Below are 21,688 nucleotides of genomic sequence, written 5' to 3' on the forward strand. Positions count from 1 at the left end.
ATATTTATTGCCACAGAATATATGCTGACAAAGACTGAAAATTAAAACCTGGGACAGCCTGTATATTTCTGATTCGATAATATTATAGCTGCGGTGTTGAAACGAATTCAATGACCTAGCATATACTATAACCTTTTAACTTTGAAATAACGCTACAATAGTTTTGGCCACAAAAAGCGGGTTCCCAGCCCGTAATGGTCGTTGTCGTTGACAATGGAAAAGGACCGGCCAGGGGCCAGGGACGAGGACACTGCCCTCTGCCTTTTCCTCTGTGTGTGTGTGTGTGTGTGTGTGTGCACGTACATGTGATAGAGCGCTCAGCTGATCGAGGTTTAAAGCAGCGCGCGTCAGGATTTCAGAATTCAGAAATCAGGAGTTGTAGAGGAGTTGTACTTTACTTTCCTTGCTTTCCCTCCACACTGTTAATAATTTCTTTTTAGCGTCGCTTTTCCTTATAAAATGGTAAGGGATCATTGAGTTGTATTTGCGTGAGGAATATGCATGTTTCAAATGGTCCTATATTTCTGTTACATCCTGTATACTTTTTCTTTCTAACTATATATACAGGGTACTCCACAATATGTGGTGTATTTTTGGATTACACGCTAGAATGATGAAAAAAGTTCCGAAACATATATACATATATATATCCGATGAGATTTGATTTTCGAAATATCAACTATTATATGAATATTACGAAAGTAGCGCTCGGAACACCTATATAGAACAGTGCAAGTCTAATCGCGGGATACATTTCTTGACGTAATCTATACTTTCACCCTTATATTTTATTATATATTGTTTTGTCATAGACACACACCGAAAATACACTCCACCGACATACAAAAATTATTTCAACGACTTACTATCATCCCTGACATTCGGGAGCCGTTTAGCTGCCTTGCGGCAGGCGTCTTACAGATGTCTTTGAGATGGCTCGGTGCTATCTGAGCAAGAAAAGATTACGCTTTAAGAACTTGTGTTATAGAGAAATTGTTTTCAAGATTTTCATATATAGTTTTTATTGTGTCGTCCGAGTGTACGTTTGTATGGATAACGAAATAGTTGCAGAACAATAGGTTACACTAGAACAATAGACCATGAAATGTAACCCGCTATTATTAGTTTATCCTCTGGAAAATGCGGTTTTTTATATTTCTTTCACAATACAAATGACAGCTTCCAACCAAAAAAAAAAAAAATGAATTCTCACCGGAAATATAGATATAGATGTATGAACTTTTTCCATGCATTTAGTCTGTAAAATCGAGCCCTCGAAAGTGGTCGACATAATTTTATGAAACACCTTTGTACATATATACATCGGTATACATATATATATATATGTATATGTATGTATGTATATATATTTCCTTATAAATGTTTATAAAACACATTTCTTCGTTTCACATTTATATATATATAATACACAATAAATAAAACACATTTTTTATTTATAAAAATTATTTCTGAAGACTAGAGAAGCATTTTCGTTAATAGAGTTTATTTTATAAATATAACTTATCGTAGCCCAAATATATATATGGTAAGCAACAAAGTAAAACAATCGTTCGTTGTTATGCGAGTACTTTTCTTGGCCGTCAGAATATACATATATATAGTGTCAAATGTAATTCGAGAAAGTTGACAGTTATAATTAATTGTACTTTTTTACATCGTCTACGTTTTTACTTTGAAATTGTTAAAAAAAGAAAAAGAAAAATACATATATATATATATACATATATAATATTGTAGGGAAAATATACAACGTTATGCGTGATTTATATTTAATTAATAAGTTTACTAACTTTAAATTATACACAAATACGTAAATTTATTGCTATAACGTTTCATACACCATATCCTCGACGCAATTCCTGATGTTTATTAGGAAGATCGTGACTATGCTGATACGCAGGGGCAATAAAAAAAATGTATCGTTCGTTTAAAAGTGTAATTCCCTACTTCTTCGAATGACTCTTTCAGTCAACATGCATAATAATATTCGGAACTCTGTTGTGCACAGTTATATACAAGCACACGCAGAGCTGAAAATATTATTATGTAATACTTTTGGCTCATATATAAGAAAAAACCCGAACCCTTTTAATTTAAAGACTGGACAATTATTAGGATCCTCTGTGCAATGAATCCTCTGCGAAAGAGAAAATCTCACTGTTTATCGAATTGAAAATCTGTTTCAGATGCATGCATTTGATCATGTTTTATTAACGTCACGTTTCCAAGGGATTTTAATTATACGCACAAATGCAAAATTGTTTGTATCGCAAAACATATAAATACTACTCGATATAGTTTCATTATGTTGTTTTTATTGTTACAAATAACCTCTCGGACCGAGATTTTATGGAATAAATGCTTGTTAAATGATTTTTTTTTCCATTGTTTCAATATCCTTTCTTTACTTACTGAATGATTTCATTTGTTTCTAACGTGTTGACCCTCGTCATCTAAAAACGATACTTTTTCATCGGAAAGAAGTGGTTTTCGTAAAGTTCACTGGCCAAAGTATATACTTACTCTTCTCTCTTTTTATCCAAAAGTATCATATGGACAATTGTCACTTTCAACTATAAGAGAAAAAACAGGCGTAAATGTGATAAATAAATTCGAATGATTACTCTAAAAAAAGAAAACTTTTACGAAAACTAAAAAGGTCTTTGCAGCTCAGGTTGCAACGAATGCTTAAAGTGTACAAAAAAAAAAGAAATAGTTGTTACAATAAATAAATGTTTATACTAAAAATGAAATGAATGAACTCTCGACCTCTGACTAGCATAATCTCTCAATTTAGGTTACAAAAAGCACTTCCTCACAGAGGGGTCAACAAGTATTCGTTTTGACGAGACGCGGATAAATTGAAAAAAGAAAAAATATAAGAGAAATAGGAACGAGGAAAGAGGGAAGGGGAGGGGAAGGGAAGCAGGAACGGTTGGCTTTTAGAATAGAAGCGATGTATCTAGTAGTAGACTCTGTTCAGACTTGTAATGTATTCTCCTCCGATCATACTTTGCCAATCACGTTGGTACTGAATTCATCAATACCGTGCCCACATTGTACCAACAACTTACAACATTTTTTAACAACTCTCTCTCTATTACTCCCAAAAGCTGCAGTTTATCGACAGACGCGACTATAATACAAAGCAAGGGCACTTGATAAAATAACTTAGTCTTCTATTCCATAATTATCTATATATAACGTACATATATAAAACAAATTATGAATAAAGAAATGATAATCAGGTCGGTACAGTATTATGACTTTTACCTTCAAATTTGTTTGAACGCCTGATTATACAAATTGATATACATATATATATGTATATATCACGAAAATGTAAGATCATAATCAATGCGCCGAAGTCCACTCTCAAAAAAGAGAGGGAGAGAGAAAAAAAAGGAGCCACTCTATTCAGGAGAAAATTCTGGATGAAAGATGTACACGTGCACAGGGCATATAATAAGCAGTGGACTACGATTCTATACGTTTCTTTTTCATTTGGGAGCATCGTGATTCTTTTACGTTCTTTTACATTCAAACCTTAGATCAATCAATCCAGTATAGATAAAGCCCACTCGTTTCAGAATAGGAACAACCAACCAAATCTCCTCGTGTATGTTAATCGTTATTAGTCATGATATAAGTAATAATGTTAATATTTGAATAAAGTAACATGATGCGCAGTCAAATATTCATGGAATACTTGGCTGCGCGGAGGTCATGCGAGGATCCACCACAGTTATCTTTCCACTGTCAATGCTGTCCTGTTTCTTTACACCATATATATATATTATATCGAATTTATTAGTATATATATATATATAGTATAAATATATACACGCACGCTAGTTTTAACAATCTTTCGTCACATTCATTCATGCATACACGTAACTTCAGAAGAGAGGAACGTCTCCGCGAAAGCAAAGTCCCCTCTAACTGCTTCGATCGCGCGCTTTCGCTTCGGATATTATTTAATCTTCCGTTGCTCTCTTTGTTCACCGAGTAATTATTATTCTCTTCCAATGATTCCCGTTGCCGTACTCCTTTGTTTATCCTTTTTCTTCTTAATTTGAACTTCACTTCAATTCACAATGACTTATCACATGGTTTTTTTCTGTTTCTCTTATTTCTTTTTAAACACTATTATCAAGTCAGCTCACTGTTTGATACAAGGAACGATAATACAATTGAATATTTACGAACACAACATTTTTTTTGTCATGCTGAATAATGTAGCTTGTCTTGTAGAAAGACGCAAGCTCCTGGACTTGCGGCGACCAGTCTCGCATCTCTCGCAATATTTTATATAGTCGGCCTGTAAGTATAGTTGTAGAAGTGGTGGAGGTGGTGGTGGTGGTGGTGATAGTGGTAGAGTGGAGTGGTAGTGGTAATCGTGGTATTGGTGATGGTGATACTATCCGGGTTTTTAGTATTTACAGTTTCATCATAGCAATCGCTATTCTTTTCCCTAAGATGAGATGGTGTGCAATTCAGTGTTCAAGATTTGGCATGTATTAGCATATCAAAGATTTTGTCTTTAGTTCCTTTCCACTACGAACTGCTCGACGCGTTCATACCACTAAACATGCCAATGCTAAATGAGGTTTGTTGCTGTTGTTGAATCTGTTGTTGTTGCTGCTGCTGATTATTCGCTTGACGGCCATGCTTTGGCACTGGAGGTTGAAGATATTCGTGTTTAGCTAATGTCAATACATCTATACGTTCTTCTTTCCTATACGCTAGGCAACTTTTTATGAAAGTCTGAAAAGTTATAACCAGCACGTGTTAACATTCTTCTTCGAATTTCATACTCGAACCGTACCTAATTTGCAGGGCTGTGCGAAAACCCGAAATATTCACGAAATAATCGGGACTTTCGACATCGCGTTTACTCTTTATACATTTATAAATATATATATTACATGTTTAATATAATATAAATATCTAATTATTAGACAAAATTATTTTCATTGAAAGAATGAAAATGCACGAATTCCTTTCAAAAGTGTTATATGTCATATTCTCGGAATTTTTTGGAAACCCGATTCCTTCGGGATCTTGAAATTTTCGGGAAACCCAATTCTTTCGGGAACCCGACCCGACCCGACTCGTCCCGATCATCGGGTTCTCGCACACCCCTATTAATTTGTAGGGGTCGTACGACACAACCCGAAAATGTAGGAATCTCGATAATTTCTCGAAAATTTCAGGATTCTCGGAAACGCCTCAAATATCGGAAATCCTATACCACGATTGTTTTTAAGGGAGTAGACTCGTTTTTCCAGGACTGCAAGGGTGCGCGTGATGCGCCTTCCCAATTCTCGATAATGCACGCGATGGGGTTTTCACTGAAAAGCGTTAGATAAAAAATCAATCTAGGCCGCGATCGCCCCCAAAAGTCCTATATTTACGTTTACGGGGTTCGTAATTTGCATTATTCGGCAGCATGTAGCTGTGTCGCAGCTTTATGAAGAAAATAGCTACATGCGCCGTTGTATGCTTCCGAATAATGCAAATTACGCCTCGTAAACGTAGAAATACTTTCAACTACTGAAAAACCCTATCGCATGTATCATCGAGAAATGAGAAGGCACATCTCACACTCTTGCAATCCTAGAAACGAATTTATCCCCTTAAATTTCTAAAAATTGAATGCTTAACTTTAACATTTGGTTCACGGAGCACTAAAAGCAACTATTTTACATTATTTTACGCGTCCGTAAATCTAGTGTTAAAGTAAGCCTTATAACGGTAATCGAGTACTGTAAACCCTGAAATTTTCGAGAATCCCGAACATTCTCGGGAATCTGCAAATAGCGAGAATTTCAAAATTTTCAAGAATTCGTCTCGATCTCGAAAAAAATTCTCTTCTCGACCCGACTCGAATATTTTCGGGTTCTCGCACACCTCTTACTAATTTCTACGATTATCTACAACAGCATTCAAATATATCGTATATATATACATATATGTACCTTTGCTTCGACGCTAACCGTTGGTTTATTTGCAAATTGAACTTCCGTAGCTTTCAAAATTGTGTTTTCTTCTAAAATTGTAGCTTGAGATTGATTATGTCCAAAAGGCTGAAAGAATATCATGCTTAGAGCTTAAAATTCATTTCGTTTACATTACGAGCAAGCAAAATTCATCGAAATACATTATACTATTCAATCGTACCTTTTTACCGTATAGACATTGGTAGAATATAACACCCACACTCCATACATCAACTTTTGACGATATTTTTGGAGGATTTTTACCAATAACGAAACACTCTGGTGGAAGATACCTGAAAAGTGACACAAAACAATTATGTCGTGTTAGTTGGGCGCATTATATCACACATTCAAAGGCATACGAAGAAAATATTCATTATTAGAACTACACTCCTCAAAAGAATGAAGGGATCACTTGTGCGAACCCGAAAAATTGCTCCCACTTTACGTGATCGTAACTCCGTCAAAAATTGCCGTATCGATATCGTTAAACAAGCCTGTTTGAAAGCCTGAAACCTCTAGTTTCAGATGCTCTGTTTCGAATTGTTGCTGTGTTGGTTTTTCACAAAGTTATAGCGAGATGAAGACAACATTGATGGTTAACAAAAATTTTGTGCAACTTTGGAACATCACACGGGGAGCAACAAATGTTTGTTGATAAATCGCGTTAATATCATTTGGAAGGGCCATCTTTCCTGTGTAAATTGTGTGGTTGTTGAATATTGTGCGATTCTTTTTATTCGAGTTATTCAACATTGAAATAAATATGGCCTTTTTAACTTTAACCGGCTCCAGAAAGCGAAAAAATTATCGTAGAATCTTGTGCTAAAAAGCAATATTATATTAGTTAAAAACCTATTTTTTGTTTCCTATTACAAAAAATGCTAAGAAACTGTGATACACCAGAGGATATTAAAATAATGATTTTATTACGCTCTACGACATAAAAAAAAAATTAGTTAATTTGTTATCACAGATTTTTTGTGCCCGGTAAATAGGACCAAAACGTCGGATTGAAACTCTGGTAATATTTCTTTTACTTTTGAACAAAATCGTCCAGAAAAATTTGACAATACGGAAAAAGGTTGATAGTCAATCGTTTCTCACAAATAATGCAAAAACAAATTATACTAATTGCCTTCAAATTAATAAAAAACTTCCAAGTTATCACTAAATATCCGGTAACTGTGTTACCTTTACCCTATGGTTTATAAAAATTTGCAAGAAATGTTGGAATTTAGTACGACTTTTATTTATTTTGAACCTACAAATGTCATTATCGATAAAAATAGGATTTTATTTCGTACCGCTTTCTTAAAATTTGTCTACAAAAATTAAAAATTGCATAAGCATCCACAGTTTGTTCAAAACTAACAGATTGACAAAACCGATAGCTGCAAAACTATACGTAAACAAAGCGTTACCAAAAAGAGACTGAATAATGGAAACAATATAAATGCACGCTTGTTGTATTTCTCGAAACATTCCCAAATCAAAGTTATTTGCGTAGAAAAAAGAAAAACTGAGAAAATTAAGACTTATTAACGCGTCTGTTTCAACCTTCTTGCATTTTCAATACGTTAGCACATAATTCATTTTCAAATTCGAGCAAATAACTGCATCGTACGGTAGAAGAAAGGATTTAAGGAATGATTCTACAAGACAACAAAAGATGAAGATCAAAAAAGCACAAGAATTACGATTTTCTGCCTCTAGCACTATGTCTCTCAAGAGTTACCGACATTGTTCCTCTTGATTCAACGCTGCTATTGACGAATCAAAAAAAATTTGAAACCGTTAATCAAGAAGAACAACGTCAGTCAACATCATACTAAAGGCAGGAAGATATTAGTTGACTTGAAATGTTAACACCTTGAAAATAAAACCGTAATTCTTGTGCTTTCGATCTTCATCTTTTGTTGTCTTATATAGAATCATTCCTTAAATTTCCTTCTTCGTATTATAATACAGCGTATCTTTACATTCTTTGCGAAAACTTTCTCTTCGTCATTGATCCAGTGGTTAGCTTAGTAAATCAGCAAATCGAAACGCATGCATTCGAATGACGCTTTGCACTAAAACTACCGAGCACTAACCGCAATTGGCATACATTGCCTTATAATAATGACAAAATTGCATTTGTTTCGATTTTGTACCAGTATCGTTTAAATAGATACTTTGATAGAGAAGTTGACTAAAAAAATTTCTCAGAAAAACAGATTTATAATTTGAATATTTCAGGAACAAGTGAGATTTTGACTGTAGTCCGGTAGTTCTAGTGTTAAACACATGTACACGTACCAGTAGGTACCAGCTCCTTGAGATGTTAAATCCATTCCATGGTCTGGATTGTAGTTCTCCTCGTCCATTACTTTACTCAATCCAAAGTCTGTAATTTTTATCTCTCCGCAAACATTGCCTTCGGTTAATAATATATTACCTAAAAAAAAATGGTAGAAAACACCAATGTAGTTTTATTTAGGAGATCCATGAAAATGAAGGATAAGAAGAGGATCTTACCTGGTTTTAAATCATAATGTATGACTGGGGGCTTTATTTCATTGAGGTATTTTAATGCAGACACAACTTGCATAACTATAGATCTCGCTTCTCTTTCAGGTATAGTTTTATGCTGAAAAATGAGAAATACTTGGGTAAGGAGAATATCTGCGATACGAGTAAGGAGCGGTGTGTCTAGATAATAATGATGATACACACCTGCTTGAGGTAAAAATCTAAATCATGGCCATCACAATATTCCAAGACAGTACAAAAGGAATTGGCATCAATTTCAAACACATCGTACAACTTCACAACACGAGGATGATCAAGAGCTTTATGAATATTATATTCTCGTAACGCATGTCTGTGTGGAAAAAATTACGAAAATAATTTAACGGGAAACTCATGTAAAAGTACTGTACGCGTATAATACAATATGTGCAGTCTAAATAAATACTCGACGAAAACAATACTACGATGCTTTTATAACAGTCGATTCTATCGATTCCAATTGACTCGGTTCACATTCAACGGTATCAACTACTTACTTAATATAATTAGCTTTCTTGTCCTCTTTCCAGTCTTTATTCAGTTGATGCACTTTACACGCAACGTATCGTTGCTCCTTTAAGTCAAATGCCTATAAAAAGTAATTGTATTAGATAGACACTAATTAGACAATGATCTACGGCGAGTATAAATCTTGTTGGAATTATTGGAATTATAATAATAGAATTTCTGTTACCTTATGCACTTCACTGAAGCCACCTTTCCCTAGTAACATTAATAGAAGGTAACGTTCGTTCAACACAGGATGTGAGTTGAATCTCGATTGGTCCTCGTTATGAATACGTTTCAACTCTCTGATGTGTAAGTTTCTTTCTCTTTCGAGTTTTTCCATTTCTAGTTGCAGATCTGCATCTTCTTTTTTCAACGCACTTTGTCTTAACTGGAAATTGAAACAAATACATAAATACGTGGGAAACAGATACATTCACAATGGATACAGTCTCACCTTGGAGTAATTTGTAAATACATTAGATAATTGCAAAAAACGTTCGTGTCCGATTTTCAAGATTCTCTTTGAAGAGAAGCTATGCAGTTTTTTTTACGAAAAAGGAATCCACCAACTTGTAAAACGTTGAGAAACAATTATAGAAAATGCTGGTGATTATATTATACGTATAATTAAAATGTAACCACTCGCGTTTTATTTGAAAATCAGGCGAGAACTTTTGCAATCGTCTAATCTAATATAACTAGATGAATACATATTAGAAAATGGTGGTAATTATATTGTGTTAATTGTTTGATAAAATTGTTATTTTGGCAATTTGACAAAGTCTTCTCGACTTATTATTAGTTATACTCTTCTATTATTTGTAAGTAAATTTCTCCGAAACTTCGTGACTTTTATTTTTTCTTAATGCGAAACACATAACCGAAAAGCCTAAGATGTAAATATTAACTCATCAATTTGAATAAAAAATCATCGAAAAATAACTGTTCACCTTATTATTTTACCGATTTTTCATCACTGTGTCAATTTGATGACACTGAGGGACAAATTCAGTTCATAAAATGAGGGACGGGGACGAGGGTTAAAATGTAACCACTCGCATTTTATTTTTAAATTAGGCATGGACTTTTTTGTAATCGCCTAATCTAATGTATACTCCCATCTATAAGCCACCGGAAACTTATTCAAATTTGGATGCAGACCATTTTTTTGTTATTAAAGGACCTATACTACGAAATAAAAATGGTGCTTACTAATTATTTCTAATTTAGAGAACATGTACATCAAATCTGACCAAAATATCCTATATTTTCGAAATTAATTAATTATCGTTCTTATATTTTCTAATTTTTAAAATTTAAGTGGGGTAATTGTCTTCCAATTTGGCTTCTAAAGCTGTCCATATAATCATCCCACAATTTCTCAATCTCTTTTTCCAACATATTATCGTGTAATAGCTACAACCAATCAAAAGAAAACAGTCAATTCAAGCTGAAAGCTTGTATTCTTTAATTACTATTTTGTTGAATAATCATCCCGCTATTTCTCAATATCTTATTTCCAACATTTATTCAAATAGTTGTATATGTATAGTATATTTGATTTTCCATTGAAATAAGATAATCAAAATATAAAAGAAGAAAATCAAGCTGGAAGCTTGTACTCTTTACGAATTACGATTTTGCTAAAGATAAGCGAGTGTTCGGTGATTTATGGAAGGGAGTGTGTATCTACATAGATGAATATACCTTGAGTATTTCATCGGCTTCATAATACTCCTGCAATGTGTAAGATCCAGGTACTGCATCTGGTTTTAAGAATGTAGCTTCTGTGCCATTATGTAAGGATGGTTGTGGCTGACTACGTTTTCTACCAGTTTCACTATTCGATGGCCTCTTTTTGACAAGCAACTTTTTTTGCTTATCGATTTCTTCTCTCTCAGTCGCGATTTCTTCTTGCCGCCGTGCTAATTCTTGAAACGCGTAACCGTCTGTCCAATTCTCTTGAAATGTCGCACCCACCCTCTGAGTCACAAATTGACCCAATCTCAGTCTATTTTGCATACACCTTTGCCTAGCCTCCTTTTTTTCTATATTTGATTTTTCTTTTAGTAATTTCTTTACAACGTCTATACACTTATTTATATGGGATTTGTGCTGCTCAATAAGTTTTTGTTGATTAGCCACTTGATGCTTAAGTTCATCCGTTGTCTAGAAATAGAAAACATGCGAATCGATATTAGTCTCGTATCCACGCGTAATGTCGTACAAAATGTATCATTGCATTCTTAATAAAATAAAATTTTCTATCATTTGAATCAACTACAATACTACAGCATAATATTTTAGCAAAGAAATATACAGGAATAGCTTTTATTCTACCTTAGATTTATTCATTTAATATATTATATATGTATATATGTATATATATATAAATATATATCTCTTCTTGCTCTATACAAATAGATCTTTTTCCAAAGTAAACTTTTAATCATTCTACTTACTCTATTTAATTCTTCAATTTTGTTGTTACGTAATTCTAAATCTGAAGTAGCTTGTGTTTCGAATTCCTGTATCCTCTGGCAAGTAAGTTCTGTCTGGAATACAATTAATATACTTCTTATAGTAATTAAAAACAAATCACTGTAACATCTGATACATTTGTCAGCATAGTTCATAAATACCAGATACCTTGCTGCACCCAGATATAAAGATAACAGATATTAAATTGCTTATTCGATTATAGTTCTAGTCTTAATACGTATTTCGTAACAAAGTAAGTCCTTGTTAGTCGATTAAGATAGAGGCTGACTCTTTTTGTCGTTAAGAAAAGCACAAGCTACAGGGCAAAATCCAAATATTTTCATCGAACGTAACTATCTCACAGGCAGCAAGGAAAACACCAAAAATGTATGCATGTATATATATATGTATATAAAAAAAACTGTAGAACACTGTGCAATGTGTGCATTATATATTATTCTCCCTTTAGAAATTGACAATACTTTCTACGCTAGATTGAATCTTCTACGTTGAAACAACTTGTCGATACAAGAGCGACAAACATGCACACGTTTTATGCTTTTATCCTGGCGACTGACACAAACTTAAAATTTAATAACTTAGACGAGGAGTGATGTTACAAGGTAGCCTACACTCCTATGGTAACAAATGGATACAGTGCTACAGTCCAATCAAAGGTTGCCTGAATTTACCGCAAACATCTGACAAGAAATGCCCATTATAAAATTAAATATGCAAAGTATGATTGAACGTTCTCAGCGGAATGCTGAAGTAATTGGATTACTAGCGAGTAAAATAGGAGACAGTAGGTATACAGTAGGTTCATGAACTATGTAATTATGCTGATTTTGTTACCTTTCTTACATTTAAAGGTATCACAGACTACTAACATTTCTCTTTCAAGATAAAAACATATGCTATCGATGCACACAATCTCTAAACACAAGAACATACTTTTATACATATACAATATCCCTTATCGTATAACGCTGTACGAAATTTTGAAATTCATTCGACGCTATTTCGTGTATCTTTCGTGGTATAAAGAAATGACATAGCAATTTGAAACAGGAAATTCTATGCAATTGATGATACTATATTACGTGCTTCACAGACAGAATTTTGTATGGGTCGTTTCTTATAAAATGCTTGCAAAAATTATCGAATTTTGCTTACATTTGGGGTGTTAGTCTTCGCTTGCCTGACCTGGCTTGTCCTACTGAGGTTGGTAGGCCTTACCTGCACCTGCTTGCTGACCATCGAGCCTGCAGGTTGTGTCGAGGCTGGTGGAGGAGGAGGTAGTGGTTGAGGATGAGGTCTTGGCGGCTGCATCAGTGAAGAAAATTCTGCCACTGACGAATTGGGTGTTGTTACTTGCGGTGAAAGGAGTTGTTGAGGCGATGGTGGATACTGTAGAGAAATAATTACAAGAAATATCAGACAGAACATAAAGGAATCAATTTGCAATTGTATTACAGTCAAACCTCGATAAGTCGAACCTCTTTCACTCGAAAACCTCTATAAGACGAAAATTTTGTTCATTCCCATCCACCGCACACAAACTTCCTTTAACTCGAATTATTTTCCACAAGTGTGTAAGCTAAACAAGCCAAAACAGCAGTAAATGTTTTGCCAAGTTTCACAAGAAAGATGCAATGATATTTAATGCAAATGTATTCTCCCCGCTTTGGTCACCGTTGCTAAATACCATTATTCATCGACAATCACAGATTTCTTTAACACGTAATAGCAATACGTAGACTGCTGCAGATCTTTATGTAAAATAAAAATTGTCTACATCGATTGCGAGAAGTAGAAATCAGATTGAATGTTATTTCTTCTCTTAGTGATTTTTTAACCCTTTGCACTTGGAATTATTTTTCGATTTTGTTGCCAACAACTCGCTACTATTTTAAGTGTTTCATTTGAAATTGATTTCAAAGACCAGTTCCTTGACTGCCGCTTATGTTAAACAATTTTGTTCACTAATTTATATTAAATATGGCTCTGAAACTTTGATGCAATTCTATATTTGTGGAACTTGTACTTGTTTTTAATTAAAAAATACGACTTAAATAAATAAAGGAGAAACCAAATACATATAAAAACACGTCTCACATTTAGATTTTCCTTTCTCCGGTGTCGAGTCACACTCGACAAAGGAGTGCAAAGGGTTAACGAAAGAGAAATCATATATTGACATTTTCAATTTTTAAAATTTTCCAACAATTTTGAGTTTCACAGATCCGCAGTCTAGTAAATATGTAAGAGCCTAGTAGATTATATTTACTATATGTATATGATAAATAACTGATCTCGAAAAATTGAGCTTTTCTTTCTTTAAAACAATTACAATCGGCAAATTATTAACTCTTCTACAAACTCCGATAAGTGTAAGCTTCTGTGTAACTCGAAGAGATTAGAGTTCTTCCCTTGAGATTTGAGTTGTCGAGGTTCAACTGAATTTAAATAGAATCAAGAATTTGAAGTACGCAACAGTTTAGACATATTTACCATAGGGTAACCCTGTTGAGGGGAGGGACTTTTAGCACCACCATGCCGAATAGGGCTATTGCCCAAATGATGCTTTGGAAAATACTCATTGATTTTTTTATTTTCAAGGGCAGCGACAGATCTAGACCCTTTACTCCCTATAGGTCCCCCCGTAACTCCTCCACCTCCGTCGTCAGCTTTACGCTTTCTTTTCCTTTCCGAAGGAGTCCTTGGTACCTTTTCCGGAGTATTTGGGTCTACCTCCTTATCACTATGCGATGAGCCTACACAGTTACATCGACAAACGAACACAATTACAAAATATAATGTCTCTAGAGGATTTCTATAGTACGCGTTATATAATTTGTATTTTTGTTATTGTGCGGCATATCGAAGATGCGTAACTTACCAGTGCTCATATTCGAATCTTGACTATGAACCGACTGACCAGAGTTTACAGTTGATTGGGGTGCCATCTGAATTTGTGACCCAGCAGACATCTGAAATAAAAAGAAACTTATATAAAATAATACGTTGAACGTGTATGTTTTTTTTTCTTTTTTTTCGAAAAAAAAGTTCGAGTAAAATTACACAAAGAAAATCAATATCTTACTAACAGAATCGCACATGTAATGGTAAAATACTAGAACGAGGGGGCATAGAGCATATTATGTACATTTATTTGATGTATTTATCAACCCTAAAAAATTTCGTACAAGCCTGTTTAGAGAAACAACATGGAGAAAAGTATATCGCATCGCGAATCAAGATATTTGATATTCGTAGTAAATAGAGGTTACACTTCGAAAATCGTACCGGCGCATAAAATATTGGCCAACGGAGATCGCATGTTATTAAAAGATACGTTATACTGTAAAAAAGTCAGTGAAATGGACAGAGAAAAACTCCGGAGGAAAATAGGAGAACGAAGACGTACAATGTGCGAGTGAGAAAGAAGTAAGTAGGTTTAATAAGAAATTGTAAGAGACAAGAGAGACAGTATATCAGAGAGAGAGTGAAAGAATAAGAATAATAATGAGAAGAAGAAGAGAGGAAGAGCGAGAGGAAAAGAAGACAGAGAGAGAAGTGACACCTTCCAGGATAGCCTATGGTGGAGCCCCATAGTCGTATTTGCTACTTGGGTTAACAGACAGTATGTCAACCATAGACACGGTTTCGCGCACAATTTGTAGGTAAATGTCAATAGGACCGTATGAAGAAAACGTGCGATATATATGTTTAGAGCTAGAGGAATCACGACAAAATGGAGGAGTGTAGCAGAGGGGGGCGGCGGAAGGGCAGGGAGTTTACGGGGCTAGAGAAGAGGGAAGAAGGAAGGCGACGTAAAACAGAGAGGGGGTGGAAGTGGAAGTAGAGGAACAGAGAGAATGAGAGATAGAGAGAAGGGGGGTAGAGGAGGTGGTAAGAACTCGATGGCAGAGGAGTGGTTGGATCGGGAACCACGAACGCATACCGCAAGGGGGCAGTTTTACTCACTGCTTCACTTCTGAACTCTCTGGTCAGGCCGGCTAGTTAACTGGCTTTCCTATCTTACATACTTTTCTACATACGCACCAAATACACAGCCGCTAAATAGGCGAGTTGATTTCGATTAATAGCAACGATAACCGCGACGACACATTACGTCACTAGGTTCGTGACGTCGGTCCTCCGATAAATTACGCACTCTTATTATTATTATCGGCGGCGTGTCAGCCACGTTTACTCTGCGCGCGGTTAAGAACCCGGATTAATGGTAAGTCCTCATGGACGCGGTCACGCGTTTGCGCGTTTGCCAGGCGGAACGCACACGTTCGAATTCCACGCTCTGTCACTGACGTGCACACGCTGCTTGCGCTTGCTTACGATTAAAACATCGCCCTACCGCAGCAAACCACCTCGAATATGGATGAATCCTTCAAAAACTCTCTCCATTCACTTGAACTTGCTGTGCTCCCTTCGATACAATTTTTTTTTCTTTTCCTTCTATTTTCGAATCATCGTTCTGCCCGCGACTCGTACCTGCCCCTGTACGTTCTATCGTACGAATTAACGGTCCATCCGCACACGTCAAATTCCATTTTATTATTTTATTATATGTCGGTTTGGTCACACTAGTATTTTCTTTTTACGGCGCAATACGTTTAAACACTGGTAGTGCAGCAGCGGCGGCGGTTCACAGCTTTCATAATCAGTATTCACGTTTGTAGGAACTATATTTTAAGATATACACAGGAACGAAAGATTTACATTTTATCGTTTATATTCTTGTTTCTTTCTGTTTTACAATGTATTCGACACGTGTTCGTTTGATAAAATAGTACATTTCATTGTAAGTCATACACTGCGTATACGACGGACAAAACTATTCGATCACAACAACGGTAACTGCACAATCATTTTATTGTTCCTCACATTTTCGTGAAACATTAATACAGAACTTGGTCGATAGTCCATTCAATTAGATTAATACATACATCACGTATATGTACAAATGGTACTTTTCGATATTTCTACAATTTTCACCACAAACACCACCAAAATACTCATTGTCAGATGATGTCAAATGGTAAATGTACGGTAAAGTTGAGAAGGAGGTAAAAACACAGTGTCTACAAATAGTATCGACGGAAAGCTATAACGAAAAACTGTGTGTATTTTATTACCCAGAAGAAATATCCGAAAAATGCAATCAATTTGCTTAACGCGCGAGAGAATCGCGTACGAACATGCTCCGGCATAAGTAACATGTATGCCCGTCTGGCGATGTTGTACGTACGAAAAACATGAAGCGACGAGATATCTCGGTTACTTGGCTGAGTAAGTAGCAGATTTGTGGATTACGAGAGAATATTCATTGTAGCAGATAGAAAACACACGTGATCGTAGATCGCCAATTAGAAGAACGACGAGGAGTTTCGAACGCGAGACTCGATGGTCTACGAACGTTTCGTTTCACTTGCTCTCGTACTGCATACTTTGCAAAACATGCCAAAAATCCAACAGAGGGGATAGGAAACTTCCTTATCGATGAATCAATGGCCGTGCCCGGAACTGGGCTAGAGGGCCGGGAAATCGTTCCTCCGGCAGCGATTTGCTTTTAAGACGGACGGGACAGGACGACGGTCTGTATTCTGTATTCTGTATTCGTGCGGTTAAGGCGAGTGTGCGAAACGCTCGCCGAGAGTTACATGCGAAAGTGGTGACATATACGAACCCAGTGAATCGGGACATGCGGATTTTACAGTGCACTCCTCTCTAACCCAGACGATCTGGCTTCGGTATGGCCATAACCACCAAGTCGTATCGAACGATTTAAACACCGCCGCACATATAAAGCTATCTTTTCAACTCTGACGGAGTGTTGTCAGCTAGCTCACTTGGTGTCTTCCTCCACAGTGCAGTTCCACTTGTAAAAGTGGCGTGCAGTTAGCACGCCGGGTAAACAGCAATAGTAACAGCACCAACAGCACCGAGTGCTGCCGTCAATGGCCACGATAAACGGCATTACGCGTACGTTTCACGGGCCACAAGCGAGCCAAAATCCCCGGCGTGGACTCGCCTAATCGAAACGGAACTGGAACTGTCCGACCACCGTGCCCCGCTCGCATACTACTATCTAGCGGAGGTTTCTCTCTTTCTCCCTTTCTCAGTCGCTCTTTCGTACGTTCTCTCTCTCTCTCTCTCTCTCTCTCTCTCTCTCTCTCTCTCTCCTCTCTTCTCTTCTCTTCTCTTCTCTTCCTTCTCTCCTCCGCTCCGCTCCTATGTACGGCAAATGAGCAACGCGCGAGATTCCGAGATGCGGCAAAAGGTGCAACCTCCACCTCCCCGCGACGCCACTGCCGCCCTGCGATCACAACAGACAGAGAAGAGAAAGAGAGAAATTCGGCGAGAGCGAGAGAGAAACCCAGAGAGATCGAGAGGCCCATGAGAGGAAGAGGAGGGCGAACAGAGAGAGAGAGAGAGAGAGAGAGAGAGAGAGAGAGAGAGAGAGGTTGGGGAATCGGTGGAGAGGGATGGACACGGCGCGGCGAGTCAGTTAGAAAGAGAGCTAGCTGACTGAGAGAGAAGTTTTTGCAAGGGGGAGGGTCAGGAGGGGCGAAAGGGGAGGAAAAGGGAGCCGGAGGGAGGCATATGAGACATTCCTTCAGTGAACGGGTCGACCGAGTGTGAGTGCAAGCGAGCCGGTAAAATCGATGTGGCGAAGTGTGGCTGTGCCACTACGGTGTGCAAAGGGTGTGTTGTACCCTGTATGCTGTATGCTGTATGTGATCGGTGCTCTGCCTTGTGGCGTTATACATTCGTATAGTAATACAATTCTACAGGATATTTCACTGGCGGAAGCACTTTCGCGAAAATTTCACGTTATATATGCCCAAACTCTTCGATGCTTTCGAGTTACAATGCATTTTCAAGCCAACTGTAACGCAATAAGTTCCTTAACACGAGTCTCTGCTTCAATTATTTCCCCTTTAAACATTATGCGTATTATCTTTCTTATTTCTTTTGAGAAATTACGAGACGTTTACTCGCAAACACATCTGCCACACGATTCTTCGCTGTGCAACCCGACGTTTTCTCGTTTCAATTGTCGCGACAGATAATCGACGTTTAATCTTATATCTCGTAACGGAAAATATTCGATATAAATTTGATAATGGCATCGAATTGAATCAAAGAAACCAAGAACAGTAGATGACAAAAGTACATACCCGATGCGAATATACAAGCTAGTTCGGAGTGTGCTCGGATTCGGTTGCGACACTATTTTAATCCGTCGAATCTTGTACCGATTTGCACGATCGTGTAAGAGTGTGTAAGGGCATCGTGTACATAGGATGGCACCTGCCTCAGAGTTGAACATAGAGCGCCCTCACCGCGGTTTCACTAGTTACGCTCCTGCAATACGCTGTGCCGACGCGTGCTTCAGCCTGTGCGAGGGCGTATTGGCGAGATGTAGTTCCAGTGGAGGGGATTGAAAGAACCAAACGTACGTACGTACGAGATGACGGCTCGACGGACGAACATAACCGGTCGGGCGGGAGGCGGGAGGGCAGGCGAGAGAGTATGTCAGGTTTAGGTCGAACAGCACACAGCACAGCGTTTCTCAGTAGTCGCGTTTCTACGCTCCGATGGTACGGTTTCGTGGCATATTTGGTCGCGCGTCGCGCGTCGTTTACATTCTCTATGCACTCTTTATGTATTTCACTTTTCTCATTGCGCGTCTTTCATCCGATCACGTATATTACCCGGCGCGGCGCGGTGTTTCACTATTATTTCGAGACAGTGGTGTTTCGAACAGTTTCCTCGGAAATCTTGGGAATTGTAATCGAACAACTTTCTCGATGTACATATTTTGCGCAGTCTCTTGGTTTTTGGTGATCTGAAAATTTCACATTCTCTACTTTCGTCACGATTTCTCTCCGACTACCTTTAGTTACGGATTGTGCAAGTGTTTCGAATTTTTCCGATGTGCAGACACTATCCGTGAACATGTTTCCGCGAACAAAGGAACAGAACGGAAGCAGTGCTATCGCCGAGAGCAGTGTCGCAATATTTCGGAAACTGTGACAACGTCGCACCAACATTTCCTTCGTCGTCGAGTGGATACACCCAGTTTCATATGCAGCCTCGTGTTTTCGACTAATGCGACTAATGCGCAAGAATTCGGCTGGATTCAGTGTAACTTGATTTTCGTGAATTGACAAATTACGGAGTTCGCTCGCGAAGTGTTGGAAATTTGTATGAAAAATTCTCGGTAACAACGGTACGTCGATTTATATTACATCGGGAAAAAAATTCGCGCTCGGTTATTGCGTAGCAGTGCATAAAATTTGTTTGAACAAAAGTTGTAAAAAAATATGTAAAAAAGTGAGAAATAAAAATTTGTTTTTGGATATACGAGGAATGTGTGTGAAAAGTGAATGTCCCGACACACGTGAAATCTCCGTGTTCGTTCGATCGACTAGATGTACGCGAATTTAGAAAACTGTACGCATAATTGACAGCTGACAAGGACTTTTAAAGTTCGCGCGATCCCGTTTTCGTTACACGATACGAATTCGATTTTTCGAGAAAATATCGAAGAAGTTTTGAGAAAGAAAGAAAGAAAGAAGCACGCAGAAAAAGGAATACGGGCATGGCTGGCAGGCTAGGCTCTCCTAGACCTTGCAATGCCATTCTCGACAGCAGAACAGAGCGGCGGCGACGGCGGCAGTGGCAACAAGAGACACGGGTGTTTGATGTGACGGCAACATAGCAATAACTATCCCCACTCTTGGGTGGAAGCGGCCAGTGTTTCCCCCTCCTCTCTCGGTTGGCTTAGCCCCCTCCAATGAACTCCCAATAGGTCGCACACTCATTAGCCCAGTCGCGCGCGCGATTCTCTCCCTCTGGCCCGTGATGCCGCATGTCGCCGGCCGATCAGCTGGTCGGCCACGCGGAGTTGCCTCGTTGTCTCGGCTTGCGCGCAGCTGCGCGCAGCTCACTGTTTGCCCACGCGGTTTTCTGTGTATACCGTTCAGGGAAGGTTAGGCACTTCCCCCACCCCTCTGCTCTTCCATAGAAGCGGCGCGACGACGCGGCGTGTGCGCACTGCACGTTGCAAGGACGTCTCTAGATTTTGCTCCAGCTCACGGATGTCGCTCGCAGTATCAACACAATTATTATCTAACCTTTTCATCTTTTCCTCTAAACGAAACAGCAAATCACTTTTTCGAAAAGCAACGCCACTCCGGCGTACACGTTTGATCGATTCTTCCGCTAGCGAACACGAATAAAATAATACTTTTACGTTGAATATTTATACGAACGGAAATACCTGAACGTCTCATCAATGTGGTATCAGGAGAATTATGCTCGTCATTAAAATGAGTTTACGTGCGGATCGCGCGTATTGCGTCCGCGTGACGTGTTCTCGACATTGAATAACACGGTACCATAGATGGACAAAAGCAACGCGATATTGTTGCGCTTTCATCCGATATATCTGCGAAACGAAAAATACTCAAACCAAATCTCATATAATTTAGTAAACGCGAGTACGATGTTATTTAAACCGACAAATTTCAAGCAAACATTGCTTTAGCGATAGAGTAAAGAATTTTCACGTGTAAATAAGACTACGCAGAATATTTTTCCAAGATGACTTTCGTTTTTGAATTTCTGCGAAAAGGAACAGTTTCTACGAACAAAGATGTATGGCGAAACACTTTGGAAACGTTGTCGTGTTAATAATGAGCGCGCACGCTGTAAATACTTATTGTGAAAGTTACAACACAATCACATGAAGTAGTTTGCGGGTCAACGGCACACGACGGTTGATAACTCTCTGCCTGTGGAAGGATACACAAGAAATGTACTGGATATTGTGAAATAAAGCTAACCTACTTATTGAGAATCGTCAATTACAATTTTGTTATTTCTATTAATGAAATACAGAATATTTCGCGAATAAAATCATCATTCGGAGAACTGTATCGAGTCGATTCTCGTTGGTTAATTTATTATTCGGGTAGGCCGCGTACAATGTTTACGTGATAGAGTGAAATTATAACACTGCTGCGGCCTTCCGTTTGTTTTCGCAGCGTAGGAAAACGAGAATTTGACGCCTAACGGAAATACGTGTT

The 21,688-nt window shown here is 37.7% G+C and overlaps 1 protein-coding gene across 25 annotated transcripts in view; it reads right to left on the minus strand.

Annotated features, from left to right (window-relative positions):
• Positions 1-500: 500 nt before the first annotated feature.
• Positions 501-21,688, minus strand: part of Tlk (Tousled-like kinase) — a 59,443-nt gene continuing 38,255 nt past the window's right edge. For 16 of the 25 annotated variants that reach the window (XM_076441677.1, XM_076441667.1, XM_076441648.1 and 13 more), the window contains 13 exons: positions 14,470-14,560; positions 14,082-14,344; positions 12,744-12,977; positions 11,549-11,641; positions 10,794-11,255; positions 9,271-9,474; positions 9,074-9,165; positions 8,742-8,889; positions 8,544-8,655; positions 8,325-8,463; positions 6,205-6,316; positions 6,003-6,110; positions 501-4,788 (listed from right to left, as the gene is read on the minus strand). In XM_076441677.1, the coding sequence (XP_076297792.1) occupies positions 4,579-4,788; positions 6,003-6,110; positions 6,205-6,316; positions 8,325-8,463; positions 8,544-8,655; positions 8,742-8,889; positions 9,074-9,165; positions 9,271-9,474; positions 10,794-11,255; positions 11,549-11,641; positions 12,744-12,977; positions 14,082-14,344; positions 14,470-14,560 (2,268 nt within the window). In that variant the 3' untranslated portion in view covers positions 501-4,578. The other 9 variants (XM_076441777.1, XM_076441734.1, XM_076441785.1 and 6 more) reach the window with 9 other exon arrangements.

This window comes from Lasioglossum baleicum, chromosome 2, assembly GCF_051020765.1.
Source record: "Lasioglossum baleicum chromosome 2, iyLasBale1, whole genome shotgun sequence".
In the NCBI taxonomy this organism is placed as follows: Eukaryota; Metazoa; Arthropoda; class Insecta; order Hymenoptera; family Halictidae; genus Lasioglossum; species Lasioglossum baleicum.